General features: G+C 46.4%; 1 protein-coding gene across 4 annotated transcripts in view; it reads left to right on the plus strand.

Annotated features, from left to right (window-relative positions):
- Positions 1 to 16760, plus strand: part of USP31 (ubiquitin specific peptidase 31) — an 83891-nt gene extending 67131 nt beyond the window's left edge. For all 4 annotated transcript variants that reach the window (XM_044936154.2, XM_025275459.3, XM_044936155.2 and 1 more), the window contains 3 exons: positions 4660 to 4818; positions 6332 to 6484; positions 8601 to 16760. In XM_044936154.2, the coding sequence (XP_044792089.1) occupies positions 4660 to 4818; positions 6332 to 6484; positions 8601 to 10168 (1880 nt within the window). In that variant the 3' untranslated portion in view covers positions 10169 to 16760. The remainder of the gene's footprint in view (positions 1 to 4659; positions 4819 to 6331; positions 6485 to 8600) is intronic.
- Positions 16761 to 16997: the final 237 nt, after the last annotated feature.

Here is a 16997-nt window from a genome sequence, read left to right on the forward strand (position 1 = left end):
ATTTTTAGAAACTGTGATAAATAACACACAACAGAATTTTCCTTTTTAACTATTTTTAAGCATACGGTTCCAGAGAAGGCAATGGCACCCCACTCCGGTACTCTTGCCTGGAAAATCCCATGGACGGCGGAGCCTGGTAGGCTGCAGTCCATGGGATCACTAGCAGTCGGACACGACTGAGCGACTTCACTTTCACTTTTCACTTTCATGCATTGGAGAGGGAAATGGCAACCCACTCCAGTGTTCTTGCCTGGAGAATCCTAGGGACGGGGGCGCCTGGTGGGCTGCCGTCTATGGGGTCGCACAGAGTCAGACATGACTGAAGTGACTTAGCAGCAAGTGTACAGTTCATTGTCATTAAGTTCATTCATATATTCATGCAGTCATGACCACTGTCCATCTCGAATTTCTTTCATCTTCCCAAATTGAAACTCTGCATCCATTAAGCAGTAATTCCCTGTTGACCCCTCCCCCTTCCCTGGCAGCCACCATTCTTTCTGTGAAACTGATTACTCTGGGTACCTCGTGTAAGTGAATCATACAGTATTTGTCCTTTTGTGTCTGGCTTACTTCACTTAGCGTAATGTATTCAAGAGTCACCCGTGTTGTACTGTGTGTCAAAACGTCCATTTTTAAGGCTGAATAATATCCCATTGTAAGTAGGCAACATTTAGATAAGTGGTGTTAACTTCCAGTGTTTTCTGTAAGTTTTGGCCGTTACGTTAGTGTGCTCTGTTCAGGTGAACCGCTATGGAGCACCTCCTCTGTTTCTTGCTTGCCATGGGCCATAACATATCAGAGACATGTTGGAAATGAAAAAAATCTCAGCCTCTGTCTTCCAAGAGTGTAAACAAGTGGTTGGGACAGCGTAGGCACACGTAATATGAAAGAGCGGAAGTGTGTATTAGGTTCTGTGATTGAAGTGTGGACTGTGGGTAGAACAGGGGCCGGGAGAAGAGAGTGGCCAGAGCACCCCCTTCCTGGAGGGTCAGGGGAAGCTGCGATTAGTAACCTGCCACCTACACCCACAGGGCAGACACTTAACTTTTTGTAAACGTTATTTTTAATGACTGCAGGATATTCTGATGATGAAGTCTAGTCTGATATATAACCATTACCTGTTGTTGAACACGTACATTATTTCTGGTATTTAACTTTGAAGATGACACTGGTGAACATCTTTGTGCGTAGTCCCCTTTTCTGTGTGTTACTTCTGTATCTCTTTGAGATTGAGTCTCAGAAATGGAGTGATGGGGTTCAGGGCATGCATGCATGCTGGGGAGGCCTGTATACTGGGGGCTTCTTGCCTGGACATCTGTGTGTGGGGGGAACTTGATGTGTGGGTGGCCAGGACTCGGGTTTCTGCGTCCTTCCCACTCAGCCTGTTGGGCAGAAACACTTCTCTGGGACTTTCTTGCATCCTCAATTCAATGGTCTCCACCACGGGGCCCCAACAGGGTGCTGTTGGTTCGTAAACATGGGGGGAGGTGGAGGAGGGTTGGCCCTGCCGGTTGGTCTTTCGGGCTTTCTGAGACTCCTCCCTGGCAGTTAGCCCATAACACGGTGAATGAGCCTGTCGGGTCCTAGACCCCCTCCTTGGCCTTGCACACTTCCTCTCTTACCTTGCTCTTCCTCCAGGAGGCAAGAGCTTGAGTGTGACTGGACACAGTCTTTTGTTCTTGAAACCCATTAAGTTCAAATTCTTTGAATATTTAGATGCTGCAAGCTGCAGTCACTTGTGAAAGGAATGATGGAACTTGGAGTGTATCTCAGTGGAGCGCTTTGGATGGCCTCTACTTTGCCCTAGGAAGCACTTTCTAGGAGAAGAAGGAGATAGAGGATCTACTGAAAAATCTATTAAAGCCAGATTTTAATACTAGATTTTGTATCTTACATATTTTATATTTATATTCTATGGGAACCACTTTGTGTATCTAGTTGGATTTTTCCTCTTGGGGCATTCCTGGTCATATCTCCATTCTTTGATACTAAGTCACAGAGTTATATACTCAGGGACTCTGAGAATTGAAAGGGACTTAGAGGGAATTTAATTTCATTCATTAGCTGGTGAAGTAATACCTTGTCCAGCATCCCTGGTTGGTGTTTGTGTAGCTTCAGCTTTGGTAAAGAATCTTCCATGTGGAAGACTGTTTCTCAGGAAAATATGGACAAGCATGTTGTGTGGTTTCTAGCTAGAAACTGTTGAGGAAATAGGACAGTGCTAGCCTCATGTTGCTCTGTTTATGGAACAGACTGGAAAGTGCCTGGAAACTATAGCTATCTTGGAGGCAGTACAGTTAGTTAGAGGAGTGTGGGCTAGAAGCCAGACACATCTCCTAGCTCTGTGACGTTAGGTGAAGACCCTTATTCTAACCTGGTGGCCATGCAAGGGAGCTGAAAGTGCTCATGTCTGCTTCTTGGGGCCTGTTACCTAGGAGTGACTCAGGTATTTTCTGCATTTATTTCCCCTTTCCCATTCTTAGACGGTAAAGCGTCTGCCTACAATGTGGGAGACCCGGGTTCAATCCCTGGGTCAGGAAGACCTCCTGGAGAAGGAAATGGCAACCCACTCCAGTATTCTTGCCTGGAAAATCCTATGGACGGAGAAGCCTGGTGGGCTATAGTCCATGGGGTCGCAAAGAGTCGGACACGACTGAGCAACTTGACTTTACTTACTTTACTTCCCATGCTTAGACCATACCACTGCTTTTCTCATAAGAACATTTAAGTACATGAGCATCGTTAAGTTAAAAATACCTTATTTCTGAGCTTTCACTTGGAATGTTTATTTTAATGTGTTCTTTATTTTGCACTGGTTCTACCTGTAGTTACATGGTATATGTATGGCTGACTTGTAATGATTCTAGAACAGTGCTGCTTAAACGATCTGCGATAAAGAACCTTTTAAAAGATTTCTTAAATCTTTTTAAAAATTTCCAATCCTTCGAGAGCCAGAACTTACGCAAAAACACAATAAAAACATCAGACTAGCATGAATGTTTTTAAATGCTTACCCCGTTTTGGTGCTTCTCTTTTGGACTGGCACCAGTCTGTGAGACACAATTTGCATAGCACTGGTCTAGAAAACAATTTAGAAAACAGTGCTGGGAAGAAAAGCACACAGAATTATTTTATAAATACATCATTAACCCGTTGGTGAGCCCCTGAGTTTCCATGCTGTGGCTGAGGACAGAGCATCCCGAGGAGAAGCAGACTGGAACTGGTACACGGTAGCTCTGCCACCTTCTCTCGGGCACGCTCCTCTGTACAGTTTTCCTCCCACCCCTTCTCCCACTCCTGAACCACATCCCCTCTCCAGCTGGGCCATAGCACATCAAGCCTGACCACGCCACTGACCAAACAGTTGCTATTTTACCAGCTCCATTTGCCCTTTCCCCTCTGGTTCCAGTGAGTCGACAGCTGCAGACGCCTTCCTACCCTGCAGTCATAGATTCTTCACCTGCTCTTCTTTGTTGGCACCTGTCTGGTGTAGCCCTGCCTCGCCTGGTCCCTTTCATCTCCTCCGAGTCCATACTTACCCAGTGGTTGTGGCCTATAAAGGCTGTCACTCCTGGTGCCACTCGGGGACCTTATGTGTCCTGCCCCCTGGGCCTCTACTGAGTCTGTTCCGGCATTCAGCCAAATATTGTAGCACTCATTTATGTTCACCCCAGTAAGTTAGAAAGTACTGATAATGCATACAGCTTTCCGGATCAAGCTTATCACACTCCCTGATCGATTCACAGCACAGTAAGCTATGTCTGTCTGTCCTTGCTGGTGCTTCAACGCTCTTGATTCTTATCTCAGGCTTAGAATTTGATCTGGAGCGAAGGCCGCATGCATTCATGAGCCCCCGTTCTCAGTTTGCCGGGGGACTTCCATGAGGCACCGTTTTGCTGCCTCTGAGGGAGGCAGGGTAGGGTGGGGGTCTAAGAACAAGCTCGAGGACTAGATAATTCTGAAATGAACTCGGCCCCCTGCTTTACCAGCTGTGTGGCCTTGGGCAGGCTGGTTAATCATTTTGAGCCTATTTTGAGTAAAATGGGAGTAATAATAGAACAAATTTCATAGGATCAAATGAGATACATAACAAGTGTTAAACAAGTATTAGCTGCTGCTATTATTAATATCATTATTTCTAGTTCCCGAAACACTAAAAGGTTACAGTATCCTTAAAAGAGAGCTGCTCAGTCCTGGCACATTAGTGCGTTTGCTGGTGACTCTTCGTTGTGGGGCTGTCCTGTGCACGGTAGCATGTTTAGCAGCAGCCCTGGTCTCTACCCCCGACTCATCACTAGTATCCTATTACCTGCCCTGCCGCCCCCCAAGTTGTGACAGTCAAAAATGTCTCCATTCATTACCAGGTGTCCCCTGGGGCAAAATCATCTCTGGTTGAAAGCCATTGGTTTAACTAAATACTCATTTTCTAAGATTAAGTAGAATTTCATCCATTTGGAATAGGTTGGAATTTCGTGAAACATCTTGCCTGTGTATGATTTGGAATTTGGCGCTTTTTTTTTTAACCCTTTCTCTGCATTACTACCTGCGACCTTAAAAAGTTACTGAATTATGTGAGGCAAGGAAACAGTGTATGTGGGTGGAGTGGAGCTGCCAGGGTGGCCACCCCAGTGTTGACGGCTGGTGGGCTCTCTTTGGCAGCGTTCTGCAAGAACTCCGTGGATGGTCTCTGGTACTGCTTCGACGACAGTGACGTGCAGCAGCTGTCGGAAGATGAGGTCTGCACGCAGACGGCATACATCCTCTTCTACCAGAGGCGAACAGCTATACCGTCGTGGTCGGCCAACAGCTCGGTGGCGGGTAAGGCCATTCCACCCCGGGGGCGGTTTTTCTGAGAACAGAAGATGGTGCTTGATGATCCAGAGGACTTCTCCAGAAGGTCCTCTGATTCTGCTGGTTGGATCAGGTTAATGGTCACATTTGCATTTAATCTGGAAGGCAGAATGGTTGCAGTCAAGGAAACGGGGCTGGAATGTGCGAGCAACTGTGAACCAGGAGTTGCCATGGAGGTGGAGTGGAGCCCGGCTCAGAGCACGCTCGTGTGTTTACTTGTGGAGTCAGTGAGTGAGGGAGCTGAGGAGCACTGCCAGGCGCTCGCACAGTAGAGGGACCAAGCGATTTGGAAGCAGAACCAGACTTGACTTTGCCACCCCTTGCTCGGGTTATCTTGGAGCATGTCCCATCTAAACCACGCATTTGTCAGCCGTAACATGGGTGTAATAATGCTACGTGTCTCATGAGGTCGTTGTGTCCAGCAGATCAGGTGAACTTGGGTTAAAGCCCTTTGCAAAGGGTAAAGCACCGTTACAAATTATTCTTTTTTTCCAGTAAAATTGGCCTGTTCTGTTAGGGGAAGGATTGAAGGCTGTAATAATCTTAGAGGGCTTGGGTTTAGTTTGAGGAGATCTACTCTGTTGTGTTAAACAAACACAAGAACCAGTATCCACACTTGATGTAGCCACACACAATCCAAACGGGGAGAAGGCGTCTTAATGCCACGTTGCAGTTGAGAGAATAGGACAGAGTTGTGGGATGTGGCTCTGTGTGATCAGTTATTCATCCCTGCGCCCCTCGAAGCTTGTGAGGGATCAGCCGGAAGCCGCTCAAAGGAAGCATCGCTGAGGCAGAGAGACCCCGGTGCATCGCACCCCACGCAGTACAGCACTCAGTCTGTAGCTGCTCTCTTCGTTCACAGAAGGCGGGAACTCCAGGGCTCTAGTGGCGTCCCGCAGTGCTTTCCAGAGTCTGAGATGTGCTTGGACCTGACACCCCCTTGAGGTCTCCTCGAGATAGTCATGCTGCTGCACGCTCTCCATCTCAGAAGTGGCTTCTGTCGTCCTAACTCATATTTAAGGGCCTTCCTGGAACAGACAAGACAGAACGGCACGTGGCCCTGTGTGTGTGTGCTTGCTTGTTGTATATTAATACTGTGGTTTAAATGATTTAAAAATTTCACCAAAGGCCAAGAAAGTAACAGGACACCACTGCTTGCTTTCGTCTCTCTGGAGTATTACTGCAGGTGCTTAGGACGCTGCCTGGGCTGTCGTGCTCAGTAAACATGTATAGGGTGGGTGGAAGGTATGAACAGTTGTGTCTGTTCATTCTGTTGCCGGCACTTAAGACTTTGCTTTATGAAGTGTCCGTCCCTGTACTTGGATTTTACAGCTGTGGACGTGAGTGGGAGTCTGCCCTCTTTTTCATCCTCACGGGGCATTCGAGTGGGCATGGTGTGGGGTCTGGGAGTTAGCACTGGCCCAGCAATGAAGTCCCTGGGCTTCTGGCCTGACCTCGGCGCCCGCTTCCTTTCCTGCAGGCTCCACGAGTTCCTCCTTGTGCGAACACTGGGTGAGCCGACTCCCGGGGAGCAAGCAAGCCAGCGTGACCTCTGCGGCTTCCTCCAGACGCACCTCCCTGGCCTCGCTGTCGGAGTCCGTGGAGATGACCGGGGAGAGGAGTGAGGACGACGGTGGGTCTGGGTTTCAGTGAAGATGTCCGAAACAGTGGCTCGTGGACATGCACACAGGCTCCCTCGTGTTGGGGAGCCAAGTCCCAAGAAGGAGGTGGGGGACATAAAAGTGGGCGACAGTGAGGGGCCTGCGTGGCTGTGGTCACCGTCGTACGGAACCTTTTATATCACTGGCCCTTTTGCTTTTCCTCTGGGATCCAGGACTTTTTCCTTCCACTTTGTCGTTTTTCACTTTTAAAGTGTAAACGTGGAGGCTAGAGCTTTAACTCTGTACAGTAACTGGTACAGTTTAATCAAAGTGCTTTTTAAACTCTTCGGAGTAGCTGTAAGGGGACTCAGCGGGCTTGCGATTTGCTGAGGGTTTTGCGGGAGGCTGCCTGGGGATGAGCTGCTATGCGGGGCCTGGTGTGGGAGCGCCTGACTTGCTCGGCCTCTCACCTTCCCTCCACGCTGCCTCCCTGGAGGGACTTGTGGTGCGTGCTTGGGGAGTGCAGGAGCACCTAGAACAGAAGCCGCTGCCTTTGCATAAAGCTGTTTGGGGGAATTTTGGAAACAGTCACAGTATGCAAGCTTGGCAAAGCTGATAAAAATTGAGCTCTGGTGTTTTTGCCTTCAGCTCCCGCTGGACTAGTGGCAACACAGCCCTCCGCTCCACCCGGGACCCCAAGCTGGGGGGAGGCGATGAGGCAGCTGGAGTCCTGAGCGTTGGGAGGGGGAGAGAGTGAGCTCAGCCTCTGTGGGATACCACGAGCCCGGTGACTCACCCCGCAGGCCTCAGTCAGTGTGTGGGCTGCATTTCCATCGCTTCTGGTAAACTGCCTGCTAGTGGTGATGGTTAACCTGAACACAAACTGCAGGAAGGAAACAGGAGTCGGGAGGAAGGCCCGACGTGGAGAGCTCCGTCTCACCTCCAGCTCTGCCCCTTCTTCCGACTGTTGCGTCGTCTTCTGTAGCGTAAGAGTCTTGGGCTGTAACCACCAAGCTCCTGGCTGGCACTCCTGACATTTTGTGAAAAACTGGCAGTGCCCCTTGGCTTGTTTATTATTTGGAGGTGGTTTTCAGCAAAGCCTTTAAACTTCGAGCTCACTGTTGTTTGAACAGGGAGCCTAGATATGGTTTGCGCCCAGTCTGTTTTAAATGGTGGAGTTGGGGGAATCGATATCCTCTGCAGGGTCATCATCATACAGTCGTGCTGGGTGGTGCCCATGGACCAGGGCCTGTCGCTCAGGGTCTCATCCAGACGGAGTTGTATTAATACCACAGCTCCAGTAGCAAGTGTGTGGAGAATTTCATTTAGAATATTTTCTTTGGAAGTTCAAAGTCACTTACTGCTCTGATCATGAATATTTTTCTTGAAAGTTTTAAGGCACTCAGGGTAGAAGCGTGTTGTCTCTAGTTCCTTCCACTGATGGCTTTCACAGTCAGCGATCACAGGCCCGCCTGCCTGTGATGCTGAGTTGGGGGAAGGGCTTGTGGTTCTGGTGCTGGCTCTGCCCCTCATTACCTGTGTGGTCATGGGCACGGGCCTCGCTGCTGTGGGCCCCAGTGTCCTTAGTGAGATGAAGAAGCCGTAAATGAAGTAGCTCACGTTTATTGAGCAGTGTGCAATGTCAGGTACCTTGCCGGGCACAGGACTTTGAAGATTTTATTTCATTCTCCTAGTAGCTCTGTGAGTTACAAGGGTCAGGAAATTATGGCTCACAGGCCAAAATATGGCCCCTGTCTTTATTTGTTAACAAAAACAAGTTTTGTTGGAACACAGCCATGCCTGTTTGTTTATTTGTTGCCTGTGGCTGCTTTTGCACTAAGGTGACAGAGTTGAACAGCTGCCCCACAAAGCCTAAAATATTTACTGTCTTGGCCGTTAGAGGAAAAGTCTGCTGAGCCCTAATGTTGAGCAAGAAGGTGCTTTGCTGGTCCCCAAGTTAGAATGCCCCTATTTTATAGGTAAAGGCTCAGAAAAGTTAAAATCACGTGATTACTCACTGACCCCAGACGCGCTGGCTCTGCAGGTCACGCTCCCGTCACCCTCTGAGGCCGGCCTTCCTTTGTTCTGTAGATGTTACTAGCGCATCTTGTTGGCTTGGCTTAACGGTAATCTCTTTGCTGCATTCAGGAGGCTTCTCGACTCGTCCGTTCGTGAGAAGTGTCCAGCGCCAGAGCTTGTCATCCAGACCGTCTGTCACCAGCCCCTTGGCCGTCAGTGAAAATTGCATGCGGCCTTCCTGGTCCCTGTCTGCCAAGCTGCAGATGCGCTCCAGTTCCCCTTCCCGCTTCTCAGGGGACTCTCCGATTCACACCTCTGCGTCCACCCTGGAGAAGATCGGGGAGGCCGTGGATGACAAGGTCTCCATCTCCTGCTTCGGTAGCTTGAGGAACCTGTCCAGCAGCCACCAGGACTCGAGCGACAGTCACAGTCGGCGGGAGCACAAGGCTGTGGGCCGGGCCCCTCTGGCCGTCATGGAAGGTGTGTTCAGAGACGAGTCGGACGCCCGCAAGTTGAACTCCAGCGTGGCGGACACACAGAGCAGAAGCTCAGCACATGGGGATCACTTGCCCCCCGTCTCTGATCCATTTGATAACAATAACCAGATTGCTTATGTGGATCAGAGCGATTCTGTAGACAGCTCTCCCGTCAAAGAGGTGAAATCCCCAAGCCACCCAGGCTCCCTCGCAAAGAAACCAGAGAGCACAACCAAGAGATCCCCCAGCGCCAAAGGCGCTTCTGAGCCAGAGCGAAGCTTGCGGAAGGGGAGACCAGCCTTGGCCAGCCAGGAGTCCTCTCTTTCCAGTACGTCCCCTTCTTCTCCCGTTCCCGTGAAAGTGTCCGTAAAGCCCTCCCGCTCCCGAAGCAAAGCCGATTCTTCCTCCAGGGCCAGTGGACGGCATTCCTCCCCTGCCCCTGCCCCAAAGAAGGAGTCCTCCCCCAAGTCCCACGAGTCTGTGTCATCCCCTTCGCTCCAGAAGCAGAAGTCGGCTTCTTCCCTCGCTTATACTGCTTCCTCCACGTCTGCCAAGAAAGCCTCAGGCCCCGCCCCGAGGGGCCCCTTCCCTCCTGGGAAGAGCAGGACTTCAGACAGGAGCTTAAGCCGAGAGGGCTCCAGACAGAGCCTGGTTTCCGACAGGGCCAGCGTCACCTCCAGCTCCAAACCCAACTCCCCGCGCGTGAGCCAGGCCAGGGCCGGGGACGGCAGGGCGGACAGCAGGCACGTGCGGAGCTCCTCCATGGCCAGCCTGCGCTCCCCCAGCACGAGCGTGAGGGCCGGCCTGAAGAGGGACAGCAAGTCCGAGGACAAGGGGCTGTCCTTCTTCAAGTCGGCCTTGAGACAGAAGGAGACCCGGCGGTCGACAGATCTGGGCAAGACTGCCTTGCTGTCCAAGAAGGCGGGCGGGGGCTCTGTCAAGTCGGTCTGTAAGAGCGCGGGGGATGACAAGGCAGAGAAAGGCTCCCAGGCGCCAGGCTCCCAGCAGCCAAATGCCATTGCAGTTGGGAAAGAGCCGCTTGCCTCCAAGGACCCCGCTTCTGCTAAACATTCCCTGCTGTCCGCTCGCAAGTCCAAGACTTCCCAGCTTGATTCTGCAGCGCCCTTGTCTCCTGGGTGCAGGCAGTCTGCTGAGAAATCCTCCAAAAAGTTACCTTCTAGCATGCAAACCTCTGCACGGCCTTCTCAGAAACCTCAGTGATACTTCTGCAGTCCAAGTGTTTTATCTGTAAAGATGTTAATTTATTTAGAACCTCTTCCCTCCCACCAAAGCCCTTTATGCTTCTGTTTTGTATTTTTTGAGGGTCATGTGCCTGCCATGTGTGTGTGTGTTTGTGTGTGTGTGTTTGTGTGGTGTGTGCGCGCGCGTGTGTGTATGTGGGAGAATTCAATTGCAAATTGTTAAAAGCGTCGCCTTACTCTGCCATTGAACCAAATAACAGCCATAGGCAAAGCATTGACACCAAGCTAACTGAAATAATTATAGATGATACCCTGGATGGTCCCTTTAGTAACTGTACATATTTCTTTCTAGAGAACTCTTAACGACTTTCATTGGACACTAGGGATTTGAAACCTGTGAAACCAGTTAAGCTATCACTAGTGTGCTCTGTAGAAGGATGAATTACTTGACTCTCGTTTCACCTGAGCGGAATTTGTCGTCAACTGTGGATTGTCATGTGGCACCAGGAACTCTTATAAACTGTGACACTTAACAGTGAAATAAACCGAGGGAAAAACTGTCGCTTTCTGCACTTTGGCCCCATCTTACCAGTCTTTGTCAAGGGCAATATTTTAACACTAATGTTTCTCAGGTATATACTCAGCTAGTGTAGGACGGTTGCGCATCCGTGAAAGGATCAAAGAAGGTGGCCTGTGGGTTGCTGTCATTTCTCCTACTGCCACAGAGAGGTTTTAGAGGTAGAAATGAAGTCTTTCACCACCTTCCTATCTGCAAAGACGTGCGTTGCCATAAGCTGTCTTGACCTGTGGGATGTGTTCTAAGAGGTGGCAAGTCGGATAGCCAGAAAGCCAGTCACTAGTAGTTAAAATTTTTTTTTTCCCCTTGTAAATTTGCTCACTAAGGTCACTGGGGTTTTGAAATGGACTAGAGAAAATTCCTGGAAAAAAAGAAATGAATTCTAGACTGGATGCATAAATCTGTGCCATTTCCTTCTCTGGTGTTGCTTTTTTTCCTGTGTTAGAAATTGAAAGCTCCATGCTGCCCCAAGAACTCACACCCATGTTTCCTCGTCTTGTAACTTGGAGAGGAAAGAAGTTGCCTGATGCCAGCAGCCAGTGATGGTATTTTCGAGCGATGTGTGACAGTGTTATGTGCATAATGTCTGCCTGTCAGGCTTCACTGGGATTGTTTTTCAGGAATGCATTTATTTCTTCTTTGTGCTGGAGATGTAGTGAAACTCACAAGCAGGATGGAGCCTGCTTCATCTGGCATTGTCAGTGAAAATTGCGTTTCTTGTTTAGAGAAAAAGGGAACCTCAAGAAATTCACAGATAAGCAAGATATGTATATAGATTATTTCAAGCTTTTAGGAGGTGTTCTGTGATTTTTAGTTGTTTTTTTTTTTTTTTTTCCCATTTTTTAAAAATGTCGAAGAGAGTCATGGTTCTGATTCTCTTTGAATAGCATTTGTCACTTTGCTGTGAAATACAGCATGCTAAGTTTATATGCGTTTACATATTAACTTTTTTTTTTTTTTTTTAAGTCATGGACTCTTCAGGTTCTTCCTGAACACCTTGTACACAGATCCATTTATATAATCTCCCTTTTCAGTATTGCCGTGTGTGAAGTAACTAGAACGTACATTACATGCATAGCTATGGATTCTGCACTGGCCTGTTTTTCTTTTTTCCCCTTTCTTTGCTATGAATACCTCTAAGGAAATGCTTCTAGTAGGTTGCTTTATTTTGCTGCTAATTTGAGCACGAGCAGGTTAACCTGTAAGTCTGGAGGCCATGTGCGTTGAGGGTAAGCTGGAATTGTAGACCCCTGCGACGTTTAAGACAACACATCTGGCCTTGTGAGAGTTAGGCTAGTGCTCCGTGAAATCCACTTACTCTGAGCCTGTTGTGCTTGATCCTGACTCCACCACTCTGCCAGGAGTCCTCATCTCACCGTGCAGGCGTCTGGCTCCCCAGAGCAGCCTCACTTACCCTGCCGGGCTGTGACTGCCTTCCATCTTGATCTTGTTGCTTCGAGCAGCACATTGATAGCTCCATCAGTGCTTAGCCACTGTGAGTTTTCCAGTATCACTTTGATTTCCTAAAAAGATTGCACCAGATGTGGGGTTGTCACTATCTGGAATTGAGTGTTTGTCTAATTTGAACCTCTCATCTTTATTTAATAGGTAAATCTCATTTGAAATCTTTTATCTGAAGCTCTGAAACAGTCTTAGAATCATAGTTGGACTACTCAGTGTTTTAATAACACTTTTTTGGGGGGAGAGGTGGGGAATATAAACAGTTAAGCATTAATAGAATGTAATTTAATTTTCCCAGTGGTAAATATTTTTATTCCGGAGTTCTCCAAGAATGGATTTTCTGTTGTGTTTAGTGTCTTTATAATAAAAAAAACCCCAAATCTATGAAGTATATTAAAGTTCCATGGGATCTAGAATAAACTTTGCATATCTATAAACTGTATGTCTATGGAATTTAGTTCTTGTTTCAGATTTTAATGGTAAAAAAAATCAGGAAGTATGGCAGTGTCTAGGCATCTTGGTAAGCAATGAAAATTTCATCCTTAGTTATTAGGTTGCAACCTTTAAGCCACAGAAAAAGGATGTTTTGCCCAAAAGTTTGGAGATGCTCTTTGTGGTGTGAAGTATCTTATAGAAAAATTACACTTGGTTCAGTTCAGTTCTTTGGTGGAGTTAGGGACTTGGTGTTCTGTTTTTTCTCTTCTCAGTGATGTTTGACACAGTGAGCTTATATGTGTTTTGGGGTTAAAAATCATCTGCTGACGATGGTAGACCTGGGTTCCTGGTTGACAACCAGGTGGGCCCGATTAGAGCAGCCGTATTTCCTGATAGGCACAAAATAACCATCAACAGTAGTGTTGCATCTGTAATGTGTGTTTGCTTTTTAAAACCTTTATTCTTGATTTCTTTTCCTGTGAACATCGGGTGTGCGGAGTCTTCGTCATTCCTTCCAACAGCCCTACACCTTGCCTTTGTAACCCCTAATGCAGTGTGGAAGCACAAAGAGACTGTTAAGCTCGTGGCACCTCAATACCATCTCCCACCTTTTCTGTGTATCTTCTCATCCTAAAAGCAGCCTAACTGAAAGTAAGTAGTGCTCCACTGGACCAATAGAAATGGGTGCGGGGGTGTTTGTGGTGTAGCAAAATACTGTTATTGTCTGTGAGGCTGCCCCGACCTCTTCTGTAATCCTTCTTTCATCATTCATTCCGCAAACATTCGTTGAGGGCCTGCTTTGCTTGTAAAGGCAAGCTGAGAGCTTCGGGAGTTCGCTGTAGCTGAGGAGCCCTGGGAGCACAGCTGATGAACCAGGGGTGCCAGTCCTCCCAAGCAGAAAGATCAAGTGGATCCTGGTGATCGGCTGAGGCCTGTGGGCCTCTTGAACAAGTCTGTTCTGTTCTGGAAACCAAAAGTGCCCTTCTTCATCTTTAGAGATACTTTACTGTCACATCCTCTGTTTCAGACTGTGCTGTCTCTACTACTTAGAGGTTGGAAATCCGATCTGAAGTCACTCTTCTTTAGAATTTGGTCATCTGCATTTGTGTGTGGTGGATGTGGGGATTTCTGTGGGTGGGTGGGGAGAAAAATGGTCATCCCTCTAAAATAACCTATCATGAAGAAAACAGGACAGAATGTAAAGGAAACAGAAGTGGCAGCCTTTACAAAAAAAGGAACAGAAGAGCTGTGAACAAAGCTCATTTATTTCAAATAAACGTGTTTTAAAAAGTAGATTGACATCCGACGTTAAATTTCGTTCTGACAAATTACTGAGCAGCTGGAGATACTGTTTTCCTGTGTAGGTTATAATTATTGGATGCAAAGATTATTAGTGTTTCCGGGTTGGATTTTTGAGATAGTATGCAAATCACAAGCACAGTTTCAATAAAACGTATTCTATGAGGCACACTGAACTTTGTATTATTTGGAATTGAGAAGAGCAGAAGTTGCTGACAAACCAGTGCCTATATCATAAACATAAACACAAAAAATAGCTGTTACTGTGCAGGCTGTCTGTCTTCAATTTCTTAAAGGGTAATGTTATTGCTAACTCCATATTTTCGGGGGAAATCCCATGCTTTTATTCAAATGAACAGTCCATACTGCCTTTTGATCAACTCTCAAAGTGTTTTTGCATCTGCATTTTGAGCATGACCAATCATTTTTTTCCCCCAAGTAATGGAAATAATTTTGCATGGCCTCCGTCTAACCCAGAAAGCATGCTCTTACTACCTATGCAAACAACTAAGAAAAAATACAGACTACTTACACTCAATGTAAGTTTGAAAAAAAAAGACATCTCTTAGATTATGGAGCTCTATTTTTGGATTTGTAATTCTATAATCAGTATTGAAAAGCATGAATGTGATTTTTTGTTTTGCTTTGCATGTGCTTCTCTTTGCCGATTTTTTTTTTTTTTAATCATTGGCAAGATTGTGTGTAAAATAGGTATTTTGCAAGCAGGAGTGGAAATGGGTGTGTTGAACACACAGTGGTTTATATACTGTATTTAGCCAGAAGACTTTCCTAAAGTATTTTGTTCTAAAAATAACCTGCCATTTTCTATAGATCTTAATTTTTTATATCTTCTAGGGTTCTATCGTGGTCACAAGGAAAGAATGTGACTTCTAACAGTGCTAACAATTTTCAGACACTTTTGTAGAGACTTAGAGCTGTTCTGGAAAGCTTTGGCGCTTTCCCCACCACTGGTCACAATGAGACTGAGCTGTGAGGTGTACAGGAGCGTCCACAGTGGGTTAGGTTCTAGAGCTGCTCACAGTCATCTAAGACTGGTGTTTCCCAGTTGAGGGAGAAGGGAGATCCAGACTTGGGAGGCCTTTTTCAGATCTCACGTACTCTCCCGAATTCCATCAAGCCTCTTGTGAAGAACATGTCTGAGGTTCGGATACCCAGCGCTCACTAGAATCGTCTGGGGAACTTTAAAATGCCTCAGTCCCACTCCTCAGCTTTTGATCTAATTAGTGTAGTGGCAGGTCCCAGGAGCTACCATCAATATATTTAAAGCTCTGAAGTGTTTCTAATTTGCAGAATTGAGAAGCACTGTGATACACCTTCCCTTTGCTGAGAACTCTGGCGAGAATCACTGCCATGTGAAGTACTCACAAATGACTCAGAGTCCTCTGTTGCTTTGGAGAGACAAGGGAAAAAAAAAAAAAAAAAGAGTTACTGATAACTTCCTGTTTGAGATAAGGGGGGGTGCCTTTCTGATGTGAGGAGCTCGGAGCATCGTGTGCCTCAGCCCTTGCGTCTGGTGGGAGCTGGGGGTCTTTAGTTCACTGGACCAGTTGGTGTCCCGTGGGGCTTGCCTCCTTCCCACAGCCTCTCCGCCGGAGGCCACAGCAGGGCCAGACCTTGGCAGGGAGCAGGACGGTCACTCTGAGTTAGAAAATGCTAAAGTAAAGCCTCCAGTGGCTTTGCAAAACCTGTCCCTGATTCTGATAGACCGTGGTCACCTGTTATAGTAGCAAACCCGAGGCTGCTGCCCAATTTCCTATTAAGGAATATTTAGCTCACTCTCTTACTATCCAGAAGGTAGTTTCAGGATTTTTTTTTTTTTTTTTTTTAATGAATGTGAAGCGTTTTATTTGGGTTTTTTTGGGGGGTGGATGGGTGAGTAACCCTCAGTATTTTTTTCATGTAACTAAAAAAATGAATATGCATCCAAAAATTTGGCAGTACATGTTACCTATGGAGGCGAATGAAATTTAGTTTTAATCTGTGGTGAGCTGAATGCACTATGAATATATTCAAAATAAGCTGCTGTGCTTCTCAGGTGGTTTCTTCCTGTTAAGCATGATGCTGCCTACAGAAAAAGAAAACACAGTTTACTGGAGGTTTTCAACATTTCAAGGAATAAGAAGTGAAAACCCAAGTTGGAGATGCTCCTTTAGAAAGGCTGCCCTGAGCAGTGATGCCTGTTGTCATGGTGAAAGTGCAGTATGAACCCCCCAGGTGCTATTCCACATGCTGAGCGGTCATTATACCAGATGGGGAAGCCGTTACTGTGTTTCTGGAGCTGCAGTTCTCTTTGTAGGCCTTTCCAATATGCATTTATGTTCCCTTTGGTTTTGCTCACCAACTGTGCCTCTCACCACTGGTTAAAATTGAATTCAAGCCCCATTACAAAAGTAGTTTCTTGATTGAACTCTTAAGTTTTTACAGTGGAATTTCTATAGTTGTCTTAAAAGCTGCATGTCATATCACTGTATAACAAAATGCTTTGGTGGTGGTCATGCACCATTCATAGTGATTTGTGGATGATTTTCTTTTTTAGTTGTACAGTAATATGGAAGGCAGGATGTCTTTCCTTGAGGCTGGAAACGTGTATCACACATTTTAAATTATTTTAGAACAAGTGCATGACATGTGTCACTGACTTCTGTTATTTATTTGTATGTTTTATTATTCAAAGTGTATGCACTTTTAAGAAGCAAAATTTATATTTTTATGTTTAAAATGTTTTATTTCTGGAACAGCAGTTGATTATATAGTATACAGTTGGAATTTAAGAGAAAAGTGGAAAAATGTAATGAAATATAATAAATTTATTACATGATGCCCTCTTCAAGCCATATTCCTCTTTCTCCCCTTGCCAACCTCCATATTTTTGGTGTTAACTTTTTTTTTCTTTGGTGTTAACTAACTTTGGAAATTAAACAGGTACTTGTACTACGCTGATGTATACAAAATGCTTTAAAGTTGTAGTATTAAGTGAAAACAAGTTACAGAAGGATACATTTTGTAAGTAACATTTTAAAGCAAAAAAAAAAAAAATTACATCCATGCTTATTTA

Source organism: Bubalus bubalis, chromosome 24 (genome assembly GCF_019923935.1).
Source record: "Bubalus bubalis isolate 160015118507 breed Murrah chromosome 24, NDDB_SH_1, whole genome shotgun sequence".
NCBI lineage: Eukaryota > Metazoa > Chordata > Mammalia > Artiodactyla > Bovidae > Bubalus > Bubalus bubalis.